The 19,564-nt window shown below is 52.0% G+C and overlaps 3 protein-coding genes across 3 annotated transcripts in view; all 3 read right to left on the minus strand.

The window, feature by feature from the left end:
- Positions 1 to 1,473, minus strand: part of LOC116827507 (polycystin-1-like) — a 52,010-nt gene extending 50,537 nt beyond the window's left edge. The window contains exon 1 of the mRNA XM_032785086.2: positions 1,395 to 1,473. Coding sequence (XP_032640977.2) covers positions 1,395 to 1,470 — 76 coding nt within the window. The 5' untranslated portion in view covers positions 1,471 to 1,473. The remainder of the gene's footprint in view (positions 1 to 1,394) is intronic.
- The window catches only part of TMEM104 (transmembrane protein 104), a 152,772-nt gene that overhangs the window by 123,626 nt on the left and 9,582 nt on the right, over positions 1 to 19,564 (minus strand). The window lies entirely within an intron of this gene.
- Positions 17,142 to 19,564, minus strand: part of NHERF1 (NHERF family PDZ scaffold protein 1) — a 36,033-nt gene continuing 33,610 nt past the window's right edge. Inside the window, exons 5-6 of the mRNA XM_032785095.2 lie at positions 18,985 to 19,083; positions 17,142 to 18,380 (exon numbers count right to left, since the gene is read on the minus strand). Of these exons, the coding sequence (XP_032640986.1) occupies positions 18,213 to 18,380; positions 18,985 to 19,083 (267 nt within the window). The 3' untranslated portion in view covers positions 17,142 to 18,212. The remainder of the gene's footprint in view (positions 18,381 to 18,984; positions 19,084 to 19,564) is intronic.

The raw sequence follows: 19,564 nt of genomic DNA on the forward strand, positions 1-19,564 counted from the left end.
CCACACTCCGAACCCCTCAGTCCCACCCCCACCACATGAATTTTGTTATGTGCACCAATATGAAGGTGATGTGTCACACATCACCTCCATATTGGTGCACATAACAAAATTCACTCCGCACATGGACATAAACAATTAGAGGGAACGCTGGGAACTTGTCCTGCAAAGCACACAGAGCTAGAGAGCCCAGGGCACCGGAGCATTCAGCATGTCCCACCCCAGAGCCCCTGTCCCAGGGACACTACAGTGGGATAATCGAGTAGTAAATATGAAGTACATTGGCCAGGTATATCAATTATCTATACAATTGGCTTGCACCAATGGCTTGCTCCATAGTCCTGACCTAAGCTGCTGGGCACGACCAAGAACCTAGAGAATACCCATAGTTCAGTGCCAAAGGCATGGCCAGAAGCCCATCACCAAGGGAAGAGCCCAGTGTGGTATCTACAACTGACTGCAAGGAGCTGTTCTGCCAGTGGGAAGAGTCACTGCAAACCAGATGAACCCGAAAAAAGAAGGGTCAGTGCTCAATCATTACGAAGAATACTCAGGCAAGAAAGAGGTGCTTAGAGCCTTCCACGGCTTGGGCTGCATAGCCAGACATTTGCCAGCTACTACTGAACTGTTGCGAACCAAGAGCTTAGAGCATTTCAAAAAGAGAATAGGTAGAAGATTAAGAAGCCACCTGCAATTGTACAAGATGAAGACTCCAATCTCATAGGCTATCAGACCCCTTCCTTCAGGGCATGACCTGATCCCCAGGTGAGGCCAGGAAGAAATGTCCCCCTTTTCAAAGTACAGCACAACGAAGTGCATTGTGAAGGGTTCCTCTCTTTCTCTGAAGCACCCAGCATTGGCCACTCTTAAAGAGAGAATATTGGAGTCACTGGACTACCGGTCTGCTCCCCGAGGGCTGAGAGGGGACACCATACTGGCATCATCTTCATCCACAAAGACCCTATTGTATCACCCTGGCTGCTCGTGCTCCCTCTTCACACGGACTGTCTCTTACAGGCTGCACACACAAGATGGCCTCAGTCACTCTGGTTTTATGGAGAAGGAGAACGCAAGGGGCTGAGGTCCAAGATGCTGCAGGGCAGAATTCGACTAAAGGCGACCCATGGCAAAGTCAATCTAAGCTCTCACGTTCTCCTTTCCATTTGCTTCAACATGAACCAACATTTAAGCTTAAACATGCCAGGTGCCTCTGCCCAGAAGCCCCTTGAGAGCTGCCAAGCATACCAGAGTCACCACTGCACTCTACTGTGGACCCAGCTGAGTAGCGATAGACCCTGCACAACAGAGATTCTGCACCAGCCATCCTCTGGCCTCCCCACCACTCACTGCTGGGAACCTTCGCCCTACTCACGCACCAGAGACAAGGCTCCACATACCAGCAGTCCCTCTGGCCAGCAGGGGGAGGAGCAGCCAGCCCAGCTGCAAGCCTTGGCTCAGCATCACCCCTGCCATGCAGCTCCGCAGGGTATCACAGTCTCCGAAGGATCCACAGAAATGACCTGTCTGTCTAGGTTTCATACTAGGCCCATCACCGTAGCATCTGGGCTAAGGCGATGCTGAGCTGCATTCTCTCTCTCTGTGGGAGTCACCCCTTCACTGTCCCTCCAAGCCTCTTCTCACTCTGTTTCTGTGTCCCCGGTGCCGCAAGCTCTCTCCCCTCACTGACTTTGCTGTCTTCTGTGGTACGTTGATAGCTTTTATAGGGCTTTACTTGGCAACTATTTTTTTTAAACTCTTTCTTTGTGGCTGCCCCAAATCTCCCTGGATACGCAGCTGCAGCCCTCCCTTCTCCAAAGGTCTGCGTGGAGGGAGCTTTCCTCATACAGACAGGCAGCTGGTTTTAACCCGATCCTCCTCCCTACGCCCCTCTCCCTGTATAGCAGAAACCACCAGGTCTCCTCCACTGCTTCCCTGACTCACTGAGACCAGGGCACTCCCTCAACCATTCCTCTCCACTCCCTGGGATCGCAGCACCCCTCTCCAAGCTGTCACCCTCCTGCTGCCTCTTGCACGTGTTGCTCAGCGCACAGCACCCCTGGGCCTCCAGGATGCACCTGGCATTTCCCCGTCTCCTGAGACTGACCCTCTCCAGACAGACCTGGCACGCCCACTGCTGCCACCCCCTGTCCAGACTGCCCTGCCATGCCCCCTCCAGACTGCCCTGCCATGCCCCCTCCTTCCACGCTTCCTCCAGACTACTCTATCCCCTCCAGACTGCCCTGCCACGCCCCCTCCAGACTGCCCTGCCACGCCCCCTCCAGACCACACCCCCTCCAGACTGCCCTACCCACTCCAGACCGCCCTGCCATGCCCCTTCCAGACTGCCCTGCCACGTCCCCTGCTGCCACACCCCCTCCAGACTGTGCTGTCCTGGCCCTGCTTTTATGCCCTCCCCAGGCTGCTCTGCCAGGCCTCGTGCTGCTGCTCTCTCCTCCTTTTTCTAGTGCGCGATCCTGGGGCAGAAGGGAAAGGCGCAGGAAGGACAGGGTCACAACCTGCCATTCTTCCTCCAATACCCAGCACTGCCACATGCCATGGAAGTTCCCCAACCAGTTCCCCATCTCAAGGGGGAAAAAACAAAACAAAAGCCAACATTGATCCCAAATAAACGCCTTGCAATATCTCACCCAGAGTCTCTTGTCCACTTGGCATCTTCATCCTCCAGAGGATGGAGAGGTCAGTGCCCTGCTGGCTGTGGATCCAGATGTTGATGCTCTCTCCTCTTCCCACTGCCCTGGGGCACTCTATGCCCACCGGCCCCACAGGCAGGATCACGCTGACAGCAGCGCTATGGAGCAAGGACCTCCCCCCAACCTGAGCCCTGACTGTCACCACGTAGATGCCAGGGAGGGCGTACATATGCCGAGCTCTCGGGCTGCTGCTGGAGAACTGCTCCCCTCCGTCTCCAAAGTCCCAGGCGTACAAGGTCCCCGGCAGCAGGGTCTCAGCGGTGAATTCGATCACCTCGTGGAGACTGGAATGGGGCCGAGCAGAGAGTGAGAGGCTCACCTGGCAGAGAGGAGAGAGGGAACCAGACGCAGAACTACATGGGTATTGAAAACAGTCACATCTCAGATCCCCATCTCGCAGCATGCCATGGGAGGGCCCTTTCCCATCTCTCTCACTCCCACAGCCTCTCTGCCCCACACTGGACGGGGCCTGTCTCCAACCCTTCTGTCAGGTGGGAGCTCCATCCAACACCCTCAGACCCCATCTGGAGCTCCTCTAGCCACCTACTCTCGGAGAACAGAAGGCGCCATAAGCCCACATCCAGCAAGCACAGGCTCCAGCTAGAAACCTCTCCCAGTGCAGCGGCCTGTCCCCACTGGCTGGGGAAGAGAAATACTTCACACACAGGGTCTGCCTACCCAACAAAAGCAGAGAAGTCAGCACAGCTTGGGTCCAGCGCGGGTAGGACACATCTGGCACAGACCCTGGGGACGTCCTCAGCTCCCAAGCCCGCGCTGTACTATCTTCACTGCTATTGGTACCTGTGCTGGCTGGATTCAAGCTAGCTCAGGCAGACCAGCCCATGCAGAGCTTTTGGTGTGTAGATATACACTCAGACGAGACACGGTCCTAACGCGTAGTGCGTTACCTGGACAGGATACACGGCATGGACAACCGTTCTATTGCACACCTGGCTCCGGATTTCATTGGAGCACACTTTCCCACAGTCCACGGCCCCTTTGCTGCCTAGTGACCCACACAGGCAGCGGTCCTCCAAGTCCAGGCCATAATAGGTGTGCGCCTTTTGAGAGCAGAGTGCGTGGCAGGAGGCCTGACTCTGCGTGCCGGGGTGGAGGTAGGAGTAGAGCAGGACTGTCTCTCTCCTGGTCTCTGGGTCCTTCACACAGGAGATAAAATCAGCCGCTGAAAGGGAAACAGAGCTAGGTGAACCCTTGGCTGGTTTGTTATTAACGAAGGTGTAGAGACCTCAACATGGCGAGGGGCTTGGATCACACAAAGAAATTTGAGCCCAAATGCAAACCTTACACAGAGGCACTAACCAAAATGCAAAGGTGAGGTAACTGCAAAGGCTTTGCTGGAAGCTGACCCCGGTTCTGCACTGCCTGGGACTTTGGGTCACCCTTTACACTGCTCAGAGTGGGGGGGAAATTGCTCCCACTTGGCAAATTTGGCTTTAGTGGCGTTTTATACCTAGTACCCACTCCCTCAGCACAGACATAAAAGCACCACGAAGTGCCACCACTGGTGAATCAGGCCTGCTGCCGCTCCCTTTGAACTCCAGATAGGCCCATTCCAAATCCTGCCCAACCTGACTCCAGGGGGTTAGAATTCCTGGTGAGGGGTTGGATCCTGTGGCTGTTGCAAACCACTAGGTCCCTTCCTTTCAAACTTCTCTAAAAGTTCCCTTCTGGGTTGAAATTTCTCATGCTTCCTTTTACTCCAAAAGTGATTTTTCTTCTAAATTAAAGTTTCAGCAAAACCTGGTGAGCTATTATTTAGCTTACATCACACTAGCCACGGACTTGCTACTCTGGGAAAACCAGGGCCTTTGGCAGGTTTGGAGAAGTCAGCTGGCCTCTTGGGCATAACTTGGCAACTACACAGGCCTTGGGTGTGTTATTCTCCTAATCCCCTGTTGCTTGGAGGACTTTCCTTTTTACATTTGTAGACCCTGTCAAAGGGTGAAATCCTGGCTCCACAGCAAAACTCCTGGTGATGTAGGTGGAGCCAGGACTTGGCCCTACATTTATAATAAGCCACTCCTCATCACACAACACTTTGCACATGGAGTAGGCTTCCAGCACCTAGGCTATCTGGGACCTTACATGACCTCCTTCTGGGTCACCTCTTCTTTCTTTAACCCTGAAGCAGTTTTCTGGTCTGACCCAGCTTTCCCTGTGGATTCTCTCCCCGTCTTCCACCCCTGTTACTCTTCTCCAGCTCCCCTCTTGGTCTGAATCAATATCCGGTGTCTGTATCAGTCCACCAGGCCAGCTTGCTGAGCACGCCCTATCGTGCGTTGCTCTGTGATTTTGTTTTGTGGCAGAGCCTGGATAGCTGTACTTGGCTGACAGAGGTGGTTGCTATGGGAAGGGGCATCCTCACTTCGCATGGGCAAAATCCCAGAGTCTTTCTAAAAGGGGAACAAAACAGAGACAGACGAAGCGTCCCCAGAGCTGGACTGATGAGAGCCAGAGAGGCCGCACGTGTTGGCAGCCTGTGTGTTACACAGCTCTCAGTTTCTTCAGGTGCAGTCAGAGAGTCCAGAGATACAAAGGAGGGGCTGGACGAAGGCAGCTCCCTCACTACCACTGAGCACCAGAGGGGACAGTCAAAACACTGTGTTTATCTGAGGAATTCTGCCACCCCCCTAAATTCATAACACATGCTTGGGATGCTCTGTTGGACTCGGATGGATTGGGGGGGAGGGGGCAGACACCTCGCAGATTTGTTCCGTGCTTGGAATTCCATCCCGCAGCTGAAATCTTCCCTCCCCTGCCAGCCCAGCCTCTCCAGCAGTGCAGGGGGTGCCATGGTGGTGGTGGGGTCACTCACCACAGGTCAGAGCTGAGAAATCCGCCCTCACTAGCCCGATGCTGCTGGAGCCTGCTGGTTGGAAGCAATGGAGCAGCTCTGCATCGCTCACGAGTGGCCCCTTCTCTCGCACCCAGGCCCCGAGCCAGCGCAAGGAGCAGCTGCACACGAGGCTGTTAGAGACGAGCTTACTGTGGGAGGAGAGTGAAGGAAGGGGAGGACAGTGAGGAGGGAGGTCAGGGACCTCTAAACACCTCCCTCTGTTTGTGCAGAGAGCCCTACCCCCAAAATGGGAGAAACGCTCATGATACCAAAATGGGGAGGTGGGTGAGGGAGGGGGATGGAGAGAGGAGGGACAGGGACAAATACACGCAAGGCAGGGTGACAGAAGAAACAGAGACAGGTATAGAGAGGTCTGAGGGAAGGCACATCACCGTACAGAGACTGCAGTCTGCCTAGGTGGCGGAAGGCTCCTTCCTCTATGGTGCGGATGCAGTTGTAGCTCAAATCCCTGCCAAGGAGAGACCAGAGAGGAGACCCAGCTGAGGGAGGGGAGATAGCTCTGGGCCCAGATTCACCCTCAGCATGAAGCAGCTGGGGGATGGTGCTGGAAAGCTCAGGGTTAGCTTGGAGCATGCAATGGGCTGCTGCAGAGCTCAAGAGAAGTGCAGCTCCGGTCTGCTGCCCCCACCGTAGCCAGCAAGCTTTATTAGGGGCTCCACCATGCCCAGCTGCAGATACTGGTAGCATCAGCCTCACAGGCTGTCGAGCCTCTAGGCTGGGAACGTTGCCAGTGGGGAGTCAAACCTGCTGGGCCCTTTCTTGCCACCAAAATCAAAACTGTGAACCGAGTGATGCGAGCTGATGGAGAAGGGATTGAGGCTCTGGCTAGGGAGTTACTTACAGCACCTGGAGGCTGGGGTATCCAGCAAGCTCCTCCGCTCGGACTTTGCTTAGGTGGTTGTGGGACAGGTCCCTGCATTGAAAGCAAAGAGTTATCTGCACCCAGCATAGGCTCTCGCACTGCTTCTTAGCGACAACCGGCTGTGTGAAACATTCACAGGGAAACCCCGAACTACATGCCCCACACCCAAGAGGCCGCACGCTCTAATCGACTGAGTGCTAGACAGGGTGTTGAGAGGCTGGGGGGGTCTGATCACTGCTCTGCCACTGACTTGCCATGAGGCCTTGGGCAGGTCATTGAATTTGACTGTGCCTCTGTTTTCTGACAGGGGATTGAGAAACTTGCCCTGGGTTCTCTGCAACTGCCACATGGAGACGAGGTGGCTTGGACGCCTGCTCTGCGTTCTCCAGGACCCTGAGCCTGCATTTTAATCAGATCCAGAAGCCACCCCATGAAGGGGACCTCGGGAATGTGCTCAACTATTCTCTTCGCATGTTTTCCTGGGAAGCCGCTGTCTAAATGCTTCTGCCGTGAGATCTCACTCTCTGCCAAGTTCCTCACCGATATGTTGGGCAGGAGCAGCAAGGGGTGAGGGTTGCTTATTGCAGCTTAGCTGGATGTTTTTAATAAAGTCAGCATTCCTTTGCAGCAAACATCCACCCCCGGCTGCTGGGAGACTCTTCCCTCGGAATCCACAAGGAGAACGTAGGGGAAGCCATGGTTACACTGGGAGGAAATTTAACTAATTAAAGCGCCTCACCATTCAAGTCATCAGGCCCCAGGTACTTACAGTCGCTGCCATAGGGGTCTCCAGGGTCTCTCTCTCTGGGGGGGTCCCTGCAGTGGAACCAACCAGGTTCCACTGGCAGGAGGCGGGGGTCTGGGCCAGCATGTTACTGGGCTTGTACTGGAGCATGCTGGGAGGATGCAGACTATTCAGACCTGAGTTTCCAACCGGGGGGGGGGGGGGAAGGGGAGAGAGATCTGAGCTGTTGGTTTGGCCCATTATAAGGAAGAGCCATTTGCACAATCTGGCTTCAGACATCAAATCTCCCCACCCTGCACTTTGGGGGCGCTTGGATCTAGGGTTTTGGATGCCCCCCCTTGGTTATAGGCTGCACTGGAGGGTGTTTTAATGGGAAACACCTTGAGGCAGGAGAGGAGCCCACATTATAAGGTCATTTGGTGAGGTAAGGCCCACTCGACCGGGTGGAGAGAAATCCTCTGGAAGGACCATCTCCATGCCAGGGCATTGCAGGCCTGCCCAGCCACCACCTGCAGAGTGACGGTAACCAGGGCTGCCGAGGCGCCCAGCCCCAAGTCTACAGCAGCCAACAGGGATACAGACAGCCTGTTTTGTTGTCCCAGGATACAGCTTTGTGCCTGCAAACTGTGGGTGATCAGGCCTCATTGCCATGGTGATTGATGGGAATGAGGAGATAAACATTGTTTTATGGGTATCATCCTGCCACACTGTCAGAGCCTGAGGAGTCAATGAGTCTGGCGGGCTAGTGGCTGGAGCTCCTTAGAGACGCCTGCCACAGAACTCTCTCTTCTGACAGGGCCCCCCAGAGGCCCATACCTTCTCCATGGTAGCTCTTTTCTAAACCAGCCCCTCCCTTCCCTTCGGCCACTGGAGGCAGGAAGTGCCAGACCCTGGTAAGAAATAAAGAAATGCTCCAGCCTTCTGTAGCATCTGTACATCTGGACATGTTAGGGAAGGCTCACAACCCCTCCTGGGGAAGTATAAAACATTCAGGGAAACTGAGGCACAGAGCTGTTAAGTGACTTGTCTGAAGCAAAGCAGTGGCTAAGTCAAGACTAGATCCCAGCTCTCTTGTCCAGCAGTTTGGGGCTCAGACTAGGCTACACTCGCTGCTTTAAATTAAGGACCATCCTTCCCCTGAAATTACCCGACAGTTGAGGTTGGTTGGCCAGCTAATATGCATCAATGGGGGCAGAGTGTCTCAGAATGGGGAATGACTGAGCCAATCGAGACCTTGACTTGAGCCAGTCTGCTGAAAAACTAAAGTGATCTGGAAAGCAGTGTCATTGGCAAGGATGTTAACAAAAGCCATGTGCCCAGCTAGCTTACTGCGGCAGCCCTTGCCCTCCAGAGAGAGGGCAACGAGAACTCTGATCGAAACCAACACACTCACCAACCTGCACAGCGTGTGGCCGCTGGTCATGCTGCTTGCTTTAAACTGGTATCATGAATGTGGGTGCAATGGCCTTGGGACGCTGCCGTCACTTTATCCTGCTCTAGCAGCTCAGACAGGCTGTCATTTGGCTGCCATTAAAGAACCATCACTAAAGATTAACACTCTGTACTTATACAGCATGTTCCTTCCAACAGTCTCCACCTACTTTATAAAGGTGAGTGACACGTTATTACAGCTATGGGAGCTGAGGCACACAGGAGTTGTGATTGGCTCAAGGTCCCTCTGAGTCAGTAGAAGGGATGGGCTGACAAACCAGGTTTCCAGAGTCCCAGTCCCATGCTCTAACCACTAGGCCCAGTGCCTGGGAAGGCATCCCTGGGTCAAGGGCTGACATCCTGGTGCAGGCACGTGGGATTCTTTGTGCAATGCAGTAATTCCCTGGCCACCTCTGAGAGGGGTCTGAGAAAGCAGCATCTGCCTGCAGAGCAGCTTCAGGAGAGGGGTCTAAAGCGCTGCTGTCTCCCTGAGATCCTGCAGGCCCTTTCCCCAGAGTTCAGAGGCCAAAGGGAGCCAGCGGAGGAGTGCACATTCCTTGGCAGGCCCCCAGGATCAGCTGGGCAGAGGCAGAGCCCTGGGATTTCATTAACATTCCATCAAAACAGCCTGGCCCAGGGCAGGCGCTCCCCCGCCTCGTGGGGCCAGCACTGCAGAGCACCTGTAAACACACTGCAGCCCTCCCTCTGCCTGGGCGATTTCTCCCCTCCCAAGAGCACAGGCTGGAGACACAAAAGCAGCCCCCCTTCCAGGCAGGGTGAGGTACTCACAGAACAGTCACTCGCCAGGCACAGGGCTCTCCTGGAGGAACCTCTGCCAGCCCCAAGTGAGAGCAGTTCACTGCCAGGGAGGTACAGACACAGATGGCGAGGCACGGCGTGGCTTCTTCCAGCGCTGGGCTCTCTTCGCTTCCCGGGCGGCACCCGGCTCTGGCTGCTGTGGACATCTTCTTCCCACCTCCAAACCCCTCCACTCCTGCCCCTTCTGAGGCCTGGGTCCTTGCCCCTTCCTGGTTGTAGGCTAAATCCCTGTCACTGCCTGGCCCCGACTCTGTCCTGCACCGTCCAGTGCTCCATTGCTTTGGAGGCGCTGCCTTCAGCCCCATCATTGCTGGTTGTACTGCTGGGGCCCCCTCAGGTTTGGACCCCACGCTGAGGCCGCATAGCAACAACACCCCAAAGAGGAGAGCAGTGCAACTGCAGGCACCCCCCTGGGCAGAGTGACACACCTGCTTTGCCCAGGAAGAGCAGACAGCTCTGGCCTCCATGGTCAGCCCCCGAGAGGCCAGTTGTTAAAGCAAAGCTGTTGATTCTCCCCTTGCAAACAGGCCCATCTGTACCAGGCTGGCATTAAAGTGACAGCACCAGCTAAACAAACCAACACCCTTCTGCTGCATTTCCATCGCAGCCTGGAGCGCAGGAGTGAAACTGGCTAGAAAACAGAAGTGATACTAACTAGTTTGATTTTTCAGACTCTAGAGAAAAAGAAAAATGGGGGGGTGGTGGGGGAGGAAGATGAAATTCATGTGTCTCTCAGCCGTGGTAACCTGAGGTGTTAGAAGAAACAAAGAAGGGGGATTTGGAGTTGATAAAAATATATATTGAATTTGTAGGTGGGCAGCACTGAGATAGCTAGAGCATTACAGACTATGGTGGCACCTTGTATCGTGGTAGTGCCAAGCAATCCCAAGCAGGGATCAAGGCCCTTGATGCCGGGTGATGTATGCTCACAAAAAGTCCCTTTCATAGAGAGTTAATCATTCAATAATAAGGCAAGACCCAGCAAACAGACGGCATGGAGACAACGGAGACAATTATGAGCAGTGTGAAATGCCTCTGTCAGTGAACACTTGCTGCCTGGCCATTGACACTTCCTACATAAAGCTCACTTCTCTGATCCATAAAGCAGCCCCCGTTCCCCAGCAGTCTCACCTTACTTGACCCCTGCAGAGATTTTTTTTGTAGCAGCAGAGGCAGGCAGCGGGAACCACCTCCTGTTACTGATACCTTGCTCCTTCCTGCAAAACACCTTGCAGTACGTCTGCTAGTGAGCTCGGAAAACCCAGCAGAAAGAAACAAAGTGGAACAGCAGTTGTCAAAACAAAGGCAGAGTGCATCAACATAGATTATTTGCTATCGTGCTTGTTTGCTTACTCACTAATTTGCAAAATGCATCAATTCCCTAGGGATTTTCCCCATCACACACAGGGAGGTTCTGTTGCATATCCCCAACCCTGCTCAGTCTATCCTCAGTCTACAGCTCCTATGGCACCTGCCTGAAACCCTCCATCTCCTTCTGTGCTTCCTCCACCTGGGACACCTAGGACCCTTGTCAAGTGCCTCAAGATTCTCTCCACCTTGTAGTGCCTTTCCCTCACCTTCCCTGCTCCTGTTGTCCACGCTCCCCCACTAGCATAGTCTCCATCCAGGTCTGGAGCGCATCAGGCACTCACTGGAAAGAAGGCCTCAAAAGAGTTAGAAAAACCAACCTGGTGTCTCTTGGTTGACATGGGTCAAAGGAGCTGACCCAGTGGCTGTGGCATTGCAGATGCCCTGGGAACAGTTTGTGATTGCTCAAGGTGGTGTTGCTCTTGTGCCCTTTCTTTCCAACCTGGAGCTCAGCAGCAATTCAGTCTAGTGTCTTGGGCCAAGAGTTCTCTAAACACAACTGCTGGCTGATTTCTCTCTCTATCCTGCCCTCCCCGACCCCACGCACAGAGCAGGGCCCCCCGAGAAACTCACATGTGCTTTGTCCACCAGCTCCTTCCTGCTACCTCACCAGCAATAGTTAGGAGAGAAATCTTCCCTCTAAGCCTTCAGCTGTAGAGAGTAAATAAATAATTCCCCCAATGCTCAGTGCGCGGAAGAGTGCCGAAGCCAGGAGGTGTGGAGCGAAGATCTGAATGGAGAGATTTGCTCTGTGTATAGAAATATGATCTATGAAATCCGAGGTCTTGAGCAACATCTACCTACCCTCAGCAGAATCTACTTCCACTGGTCACTAGCTCAGCAAAGTCAGGGTGTGTCATTTTCCACAGGGGAGGGTATTGCCCTGTGCAGCTGTGACCTGACTCCTTGCAAAGCTTCTACAAACAAAATCGGCTTTTCTCTCAGGGCTGCTGTTTGTTTGTGGATGCCCCCAGTCATCCATGCCTCTATTTATGGCCTGGCGGGTCCTTACGAGAATGACACTCGTTTAATCAGCAGGCCCTTGTTCTTGTCCATTGTGGCAGCAGCGAGCCTCACCTCTGGGTCTTTCGGGATGCTGCTGCAAGCAGCCCTGTGGACAGATAAAAGATCCAGACTCAGGGGGCAGTCATCATCCATGGAGCTGGGCCGCACGGCCCTGGGGCATGGCTCTTGCCTGAGGTCCTGGGTTCAAATGCCAGCGGAACCCTCCATGACGCAGCCTAAAATTACAGCCCTGGATCTGTGGGCGTGATGGCAGGGGTATTGCAGGGGAGGAAAGGGCACACAGCTGTGGACTGCAGGGCCTACTCAGGAAGGTGTGGATGTCTGAGCCTGCTTCTCAGTTCACTTCATTAGAATTTACCAGCCTGTGCGGCCCGGCCAATATTACAAGCCAGCCCCCCTTCTGGTCAATGCCGTGTTTGCATGGTGCTCCAGATTTCTAAAGTGTTTCCATTATTTGTCTGGATTCCCCGAATGGCTCAGAGGGAGACACATTCTGCCCAGCAGATTACCCTGGCTGTTTGCTTGCATCATACACTTGCTCCTCTCCCCAGCCACTCCCTAGAAGGTTACTGCAATAACCCTCTGCTGGCATTAACACACCAGGAGTATTTCATTGCTCTGGCACTCAGCTAGGCTAAAGCAAATCAGAGCAGGGGGAAGAATGGGATGGCACATCCCTGGAATTTTTGCCTTGTTTTTTCATCAAATGTTAATGAATGAACATGGACATTCAAATGTCTCTGCCCCCTCCCCTTGTCCACAAGAGCCCTGGCAATGAGTTCCACAGGTTGACTGTGTGTTGAGTGAAGAAATGCTTCCTTTTAGTTTAAAACTGCTACCTACTGATTTCACTGAGTGACCCCTGGTTCATGCGTTACATGAAGAGGTAAATCACACATTCACTTTCTCCACACCAATCATGACTGTATATAGCCCTCTCTCTATCCTCTCCTCCCTCAGTCCTGGTCAATGGTAGCATCTGCCCCAGAGGTAGCTCCTCAAAAAAGGGCCAGTCATTTTAAGGTAGGGAAGGATCTTTGCCCAGGACTATGAACTAGCTCTGATTGCACTTTAGTCTGTTTTCCCTTTTGGGACACTGCCAGTGTCAGTTAAGTGTTTATAAAGCTCTGGCTAGAAATAACACCCTGCTTTAACTTCCTCTCTGACTGGTGGGTTTCCTTCACCTTTATAAGCTGTGTTTCATCCACCCACTTATATGTAACCTGCACATCTGAAAAATGTGCACTGATGCTTTTGTAAGACTAGCTAAACCTGCAGTTCTGGGCCAAATGCACAAACCAGAGATACTCACCCAGCTTTCTCCTGAGTTCTCTGAAAGCTCCAACTACTGTAAGATGCCAGATTCCTCACCTATCAAACCATCTGCAGCTCATCTCCCCCAGCCCAGGATATTGCAAATTTACCAACCATGCAAGAGTGGAGAATCTAACATGCAGGTGAGAGTCAAGTCATTTTTCCACAGGTGAGTTCCAACACCATCTTTAACACTGCATCTTCCAACACACCCGCACCACAATAGGTATTTCATTAGCTGCTGTCCACTGGGCAATAGCATATTTATTCGAACACATGGAATTTAGCTACTGGTGGCTCATACAACTGGTGTGCGAGGGAGGGGAAGATAAGGGCTCTCTACGCAATCTCATCAATGGGGCAGAAAGACAAGGGCCAAGACCAATGTCTTCACACCCAGATGGCTCAGTGGGCAGAATGAAGATTCGTGTGAAAAACAAAACACCAAAAAGTCAGGAAATTCTCCATTCAGTTCTCAGTGGTGGCACCGTTGGACGATTTCTTTTTGTTGGAGGGTAATAGGTTCTTAATCAAGCAACAGAGTTTTTGGCACTTGGGCATTTTTCATCACAGTTGCGTCACGTGAAATGCCACCATTTTGCTTCTGAAGCACAGTGAAGAGTGTGCTCAACGTGGGCAGGGGCAGCAGCCCATTTAGGGAACACCCCCAATTCCTTGAGGTTGCCGTTCTCCGAACACCTGGGCATGAGGTCCCCTTACAGCTGACCAAGCAGCAGACACATTAGAACTCAGCGAAAGGGGACGAAGGAGATCCTGCTTTGTAGGGTTCCACCACCAACCACAAATGCAAGAGCTGGGGGAGGGTAATCGTCATTGTACAGTAGAACCTCAGAGTTGCCAACACCTCGGGAACAGAGGTTGTTCATAACGCCGAACAAAACAGTCTGGTGGTTCTTTCAAAAGTTTACAACTGACCATTGAGTTAATACAGCTTGAAACTTTATGACACAGAAGAAAAAAGTCTCAATTTAAATGAAATAATTAAAAATAATTAACTGTCTTAATTTAAATGAAAAAAGCACAAACATATTTTTTCAAACTTTCCCTTTATTTTTAGTAGTTTATTTCAGTACTGTATTGCATTTGCTTGCTCTTTTTTTTGGTCTCTGCTTCTGCTTAATTGCACATTTCCAGTTCCAAATGAGGTGTGTGGTTGACTGTTACCCTGAGGTTCTACTGTAATTGAACCCTAGAAAGTTTCTAGTGCGTTACAGAAATAGTCCTGCCACGTGAGACGTTGCAGTTTGACCAGACAGCCGTCCTGGTTTGTTTTGCATTGTACTGTACTCACCCACGTCTTTCAGCTGTACATTCTGCAGGCTAAGGACTTATCTGTTTAACCCACTTAGGCTACTCAGCATTGTGCACACATATAAATAGTGCTGCAAACACCGATTTCGCTGCTAAGCCCAAGCCACAAGGTGGCAGCCCTGGAACAATCTCTATCCACAGCCAGGCTCTGCGAGCACTTCACTGGACACCTTCCCCTCAAGGCCTATTTCCTCCACTACAAGCCTCTAAGTGACGTTTCACTGCTCACAGAGTACAGAGTCCACGTTCTTGCCACATCCACAATATTGTGGGTTGTTGCACGGTGCTAGTTCAGCTTTTCTAGTTCATTATACCACTGAGGCAGGCACTGGAGTCAGAGTAAAATTTCTGTAACAGATCTTATACAGAGGCTGCAGTCTGGTGTTATGACATAGCCCAAACCATTATCCTGTTATAATCCGGGAGAGGGGTGGAGCACTCTGATCATAGCTCTACTACTCTGTTCGGCTCTCACCTTCATTTTAATCTTATTCTCCAAGGCACGAACCATTGATTTCGATTCCAAATAGTCACCTCCACCAGGGATAGAACCCAGGATCCTCAGCCAAAAGAGTTGTCTTGCCAGGAGCTAGAGAAGCAACTCTGCTCACTGGTAGCAGGAGGAGGCTGTATGCTATGAGAACAAGCCACATAAGAAGGGACATGGCACTTGTCAGTGCATCAGTCCTCTAAGTTTACCCACTATTGCCTTCACTATTAGGCATCACTGTTCTGCAGCTATGGCCTTCCTCTTCCTTACTGTAGTTTTCCTCCTTTAGAGTCTAAATGCCATTGTTCATCAACAAGCACAAGACAGGCCCACCTCCTGCACAGCTGGGAATGGAAACAAGTCACCCACTCCCTTAGAAATCTGCCTTCCCTACCTGCCTACAACACAAGGCATATCTTACTTGCCTCCAGCAACTGCTTCTCCTTAAGGAGGCCCTCATGCATTTGTTTGCCCCTGCCCTTCTTCCCAGCCTCTGGTCTGCACCTGCCCACCAAATGCTGTTACAGCACCATGGGTGTGTGTGTGATGTATGGAGTAGACCTTTCTTCCATGCTTCCTCCCCCTTGTTCCTTTTTCAGGCTCCTATTCTCCATGGCCAGTGGCTCCTCACTTACCTGCATGCTCCACTATAGGTCAGGTGCACACACCTTAGTGATTTGCTAAGTCAAGTCCTGGAATTCACCCAAGCAGTCTCCCCCTCACTCCCATCATATCCTCACCAGAGGGGAGGGAAATCTGACAGCATGCTCCAAGCTCACTCCACATCAACCCAGGAGCAGTCCCATGGTCATCTGTTAACCCCTTCCCCTCTGCCATTTGAGAGAGGCTCTGATGAAGCAACCCCCACGTTTACCAGCCTGGGCCACTGGAGATTGTTTTGGAATGTGCATAGTCTTGTGAAATGGTGATGGACTCCAAAGCACCTGGTTTATTTTCACAGAGAGTTTAGGGGCTGCTGCCCTCTAATCAGGTCAGTAAACACGGAGATAAGACAGTCCCCTCAGGCTTGCTCTGACTCTACCCTGGGAATCCTTTCCAGCAACAGCCCTAGCAGATTACAGCTGGTCTCATGGGCACCTCCTCCCACCCACCCCCCGCCCTGAGCAACAGGGATTAGAGCATTTTAATAATCCAGAGACATTAACCCTCAGAGGGTCCAGCCAATCCCTCTCTTCTCCCTCCCCACCCCTTGCTAGGTTCCAGAAGGCCACTTGGCCCAGAATGCATCACTACATTGCAAAGTACCACCATCCAAATGCAGCAGAAACCTTTAAGCCACCAGTTTCAGCAGGCTTGGAATTTCCCATGCTCTGAGGGAGGGAGGGGCTTAAACAGAGCCACACCAGCGGCAATTATTCTTACTCTGAAAATAAGGGGCAGGGTATGGCTGCTGGCCTTTATCCTGACCCCAAGCAGGATCACTGCACAGGCAGCACTTTAGCCATGAAAACCACACTAACAGACATTTCCTGAAGTGCAATTCCCTCTGCCCCAGGCTCCCGTCTACACCACAGCATTGTTATGAGCTTGTACACAGTTGACTGCTGCTCCCACTTAACAGGTGTGGGTACACATTCAGGTGCCGGGCTATGGCCGAGTTTTAATACTGCCCCTTCTGTTGTGAGAGAAGGTCTGCCCCCATGTGCCAGCCAAGTCAGGTAAGCCAGTCCCACCTCCGGGCAGGAGGCTATCCCAAAATGCATTGCACCACTAGCTTAGCCAGCACAGGAGCGCTGCCCAGATTTTTCCCACAATGCACTAGCGCAGTGGGGCAGCATGTTAGGGCAGTTCATAGAGGATTGTTCCTGGACAATGGTTGCTAGGTGGAGGTGCTGAAACACGTTCACTGTCAGCAGCCATTGGCAGTTACATGATCATGTCTCTCTCCACAGTGCAGCCAAGGTGCTCAATCAGGGGATTGCTCAGAACCCCCCAGGCGGACAGCTTTAGAAGGATTTAGCCATCCAATGAACACACGAAGTCAGGAGGGATTTTTTTTTCCCCCGGTAAAGAGCATTTCTCTTGAGCTTGACAGTACAATAATACCTCGATTGCAAACACAGAAATAAAACATCCACAGGGAAAAATCACCACAGAATAAATTTTTCCCCTCCCCCTCCTTAAAAAAAAAAAAAAAAAAAAATCAGTGTGATTAGAAGCATCTCATTTCAGAAAATGGAGAGAGAGTCTATTTAAAAACCTTTACATTATACATTTCAGTCTTCAAAACCCTGATCAGTTCGGTCTCCAGGAGTAACCAGCCATCGGAGGAGATTCCCACTTGCAGTTATTGGTCATTGTGCTTGGTCCAAACAGCCCTCCCCTGCAGGAACAAACCCTCCGGTATAACATGGCAAGGGAAGCCCTTCTGGTCTCAGGCCTCAGCTATCTAGGGAGCTAGATCCTTTGAAAGTTTGCTTCCAGTTGGCCTGGGACAAATGGTTCAGTGAGATGTGTTCAGGACACCGGTTTCATGGCATTCACACAAGTGCTTGGTTAAACTGACTCAACTACAGTGCCCTCTGGGTACCTTCAGACCAGGGGATTTGATGGGGCTGGATCATTGTAGATGGAAGCCCCAGGTCAGAGGTAAAACACAAAAAACCCCACCCTAAACAAATAGTAACTCTTGGAAGGAATGTTGTTTGGTTCTTGGCCAAACTGAAGCCTAAGGCTGAGATATTCAGATATGTCTAGTGATTTTGGGTGCTCAGCTGGAGACACCAGAAAATATACCCAAGCTCCTTTAAGAGCCAAGCATTACATTAGGACTCTTTAAGGGGTCTCAAGTCAGGCACTCAAAATCCCACGTCACTGCTGAACGTCTTCCCTGCATTTACATAGATTTAAGCTTTCAGTAGAAAGCCAGTGAGAATGAGAGGTGTTCCACAGTGCCCACTGCAAACACATAGGGGTTTGATTTGGGCCGTGGAATGGTCCAACCCCTTACCACGCATGAACCCTAAGCTACTGAGACACAAAAAAACATCTTGTTCTCTGAATGTTAACGCTGCTCTGGAAACTCGCAAAAGGAGCCATTGTGCTTTTTTCCTTTAGATTACAGTAGAGACAACCAAATTGTGCAATCCAAGTGTGGGGGGAAAAGGACTCCACTCCCTAGTGAAACTGGAGACTGGGAAGAAAGTAAGATGCTGGTGGAGATTTGGGCCAGACACTGGAGAGTTTGCTACCTCTCCTCTCCTCTGCCGGGGGGTTTTTCAGAGATTGCTGAACAGTTCGTTTTTCTTGCTCCAGTTCATCTGTGGCGCCCTCTTGCTGGTGCGTTTCTGGTGCGCGCGCTCCTTGGCCACAGCCAGAGGAACGTTGAGGTCCAGGAGCGGATCGGGCGTGGAGTTTCGCTTCTCCTCCTTCTCTTGTGAGTCAGACTGCAAAGGTGAACGACAGGCACAGTGAGCGTTTGAGCATTTCACCCTGATCTCACCCACTTGAGCAGATGGTCTGCCTCTGTCCCTCACTATCCTGGGCCTTCTCCCCTTGCCTCAAGCCCAAGCTATTTCATCAAGCCACGGTTTGCCTATAGTTACCTTCTGAACGGCCCCCGGTGTCTAGGGAGGAGCTGCCTGATCTAGAGAGGTGCTGGGTACATGCTGCTCTCCTGGTTTAAAAAGGGGAGTGGCCTGCACTCAGCCCCTATGGAAATCAGCCCACTTTTATTCAAGAGTTTACAAAGAGACACAGTCTTTCGGGCAAGACTGTTCTCTGGCATAGGTGATGTTTTGCCAGGCCTGGCCAGAGAAAGGGATGCGCCCACTGCTACACACCAGGGTTCCTGCTGTTCCATCAAGGAGAAGTGATGAGTGTCCAAGGCAAAGGTCTCTTCCCATGCACCAGGAAGGGGCTGGCTCCCAAACTTCCTCCCACCCTGTCAGCCCAGGAGGTAAATCCTAGCCCCCTCCTCACTTCTGCATCAATCAGCCAGTTGTTCCCAAGGTGCAACCCAAAGCCCTGCCAAGCAGGCAGCTGCCATACCTCGTTGTAGGTCTCTTTCAAAGAGGGGGACACAGCCATTGGCTCGGGGCTCGATAGACTTTCAGATACGGACTCTGGCCGCTGCTCTCTGCTGTCCTCCTGAAAGAAACGAAACCAAGTGAGACCTTGAGCTGCCACTTCCCCCAGCCAGAGGGGCAGGCCATGCAGCTGGCAGACTCACCTTTTCCCCAGCCATGCCTACCACCTCTCCGCTCTGTGTGGTGGATCCCCTGTAGCCCACAAAAGCTTATGCTCAAATAAATTTGTTAGTCTCTAAGGTGACAAGCACTGCTGTTCTTTTTGCTGATACAGACTAACACAGCTGCTACTCTGAAACCTATAGGAGAGGGAAACTCACACTGAAGTCACATTGAGAGGAAGGCTTCATAATGCCTGCCAGCAGATGGCAGGGCCAGTTCCAAATGCTACCCTCTTGAAACAGCCTGTGCCCGAAAAACATCTAGAGATCTACCTTATCCGGGGAGAGAACAACTGCTGTGAGCCAGTCAATGGCCAGTGGATTCAGAGGAACCCTGTGCTGGGGGTGCTTTACACAGGCAGGGCCATGGGTGTATCTGAG

Source organism: Chelonoidis abingdonii, chromosome 13, assembly GCF_003597395.2.
Source record: "Chelonoidis abingdonii isolate Lonesome George chromosome 13, CheloAbing_2.0, whole genome shotgun sequence".
In the NCBI taxonomy this organism is placed as follows: domain Eukaryota; kingdom Metazoa; phylum Chordata; order Testudines; family Testudinidae; genus Chelonoidis; species Chelonoidis abingdonii.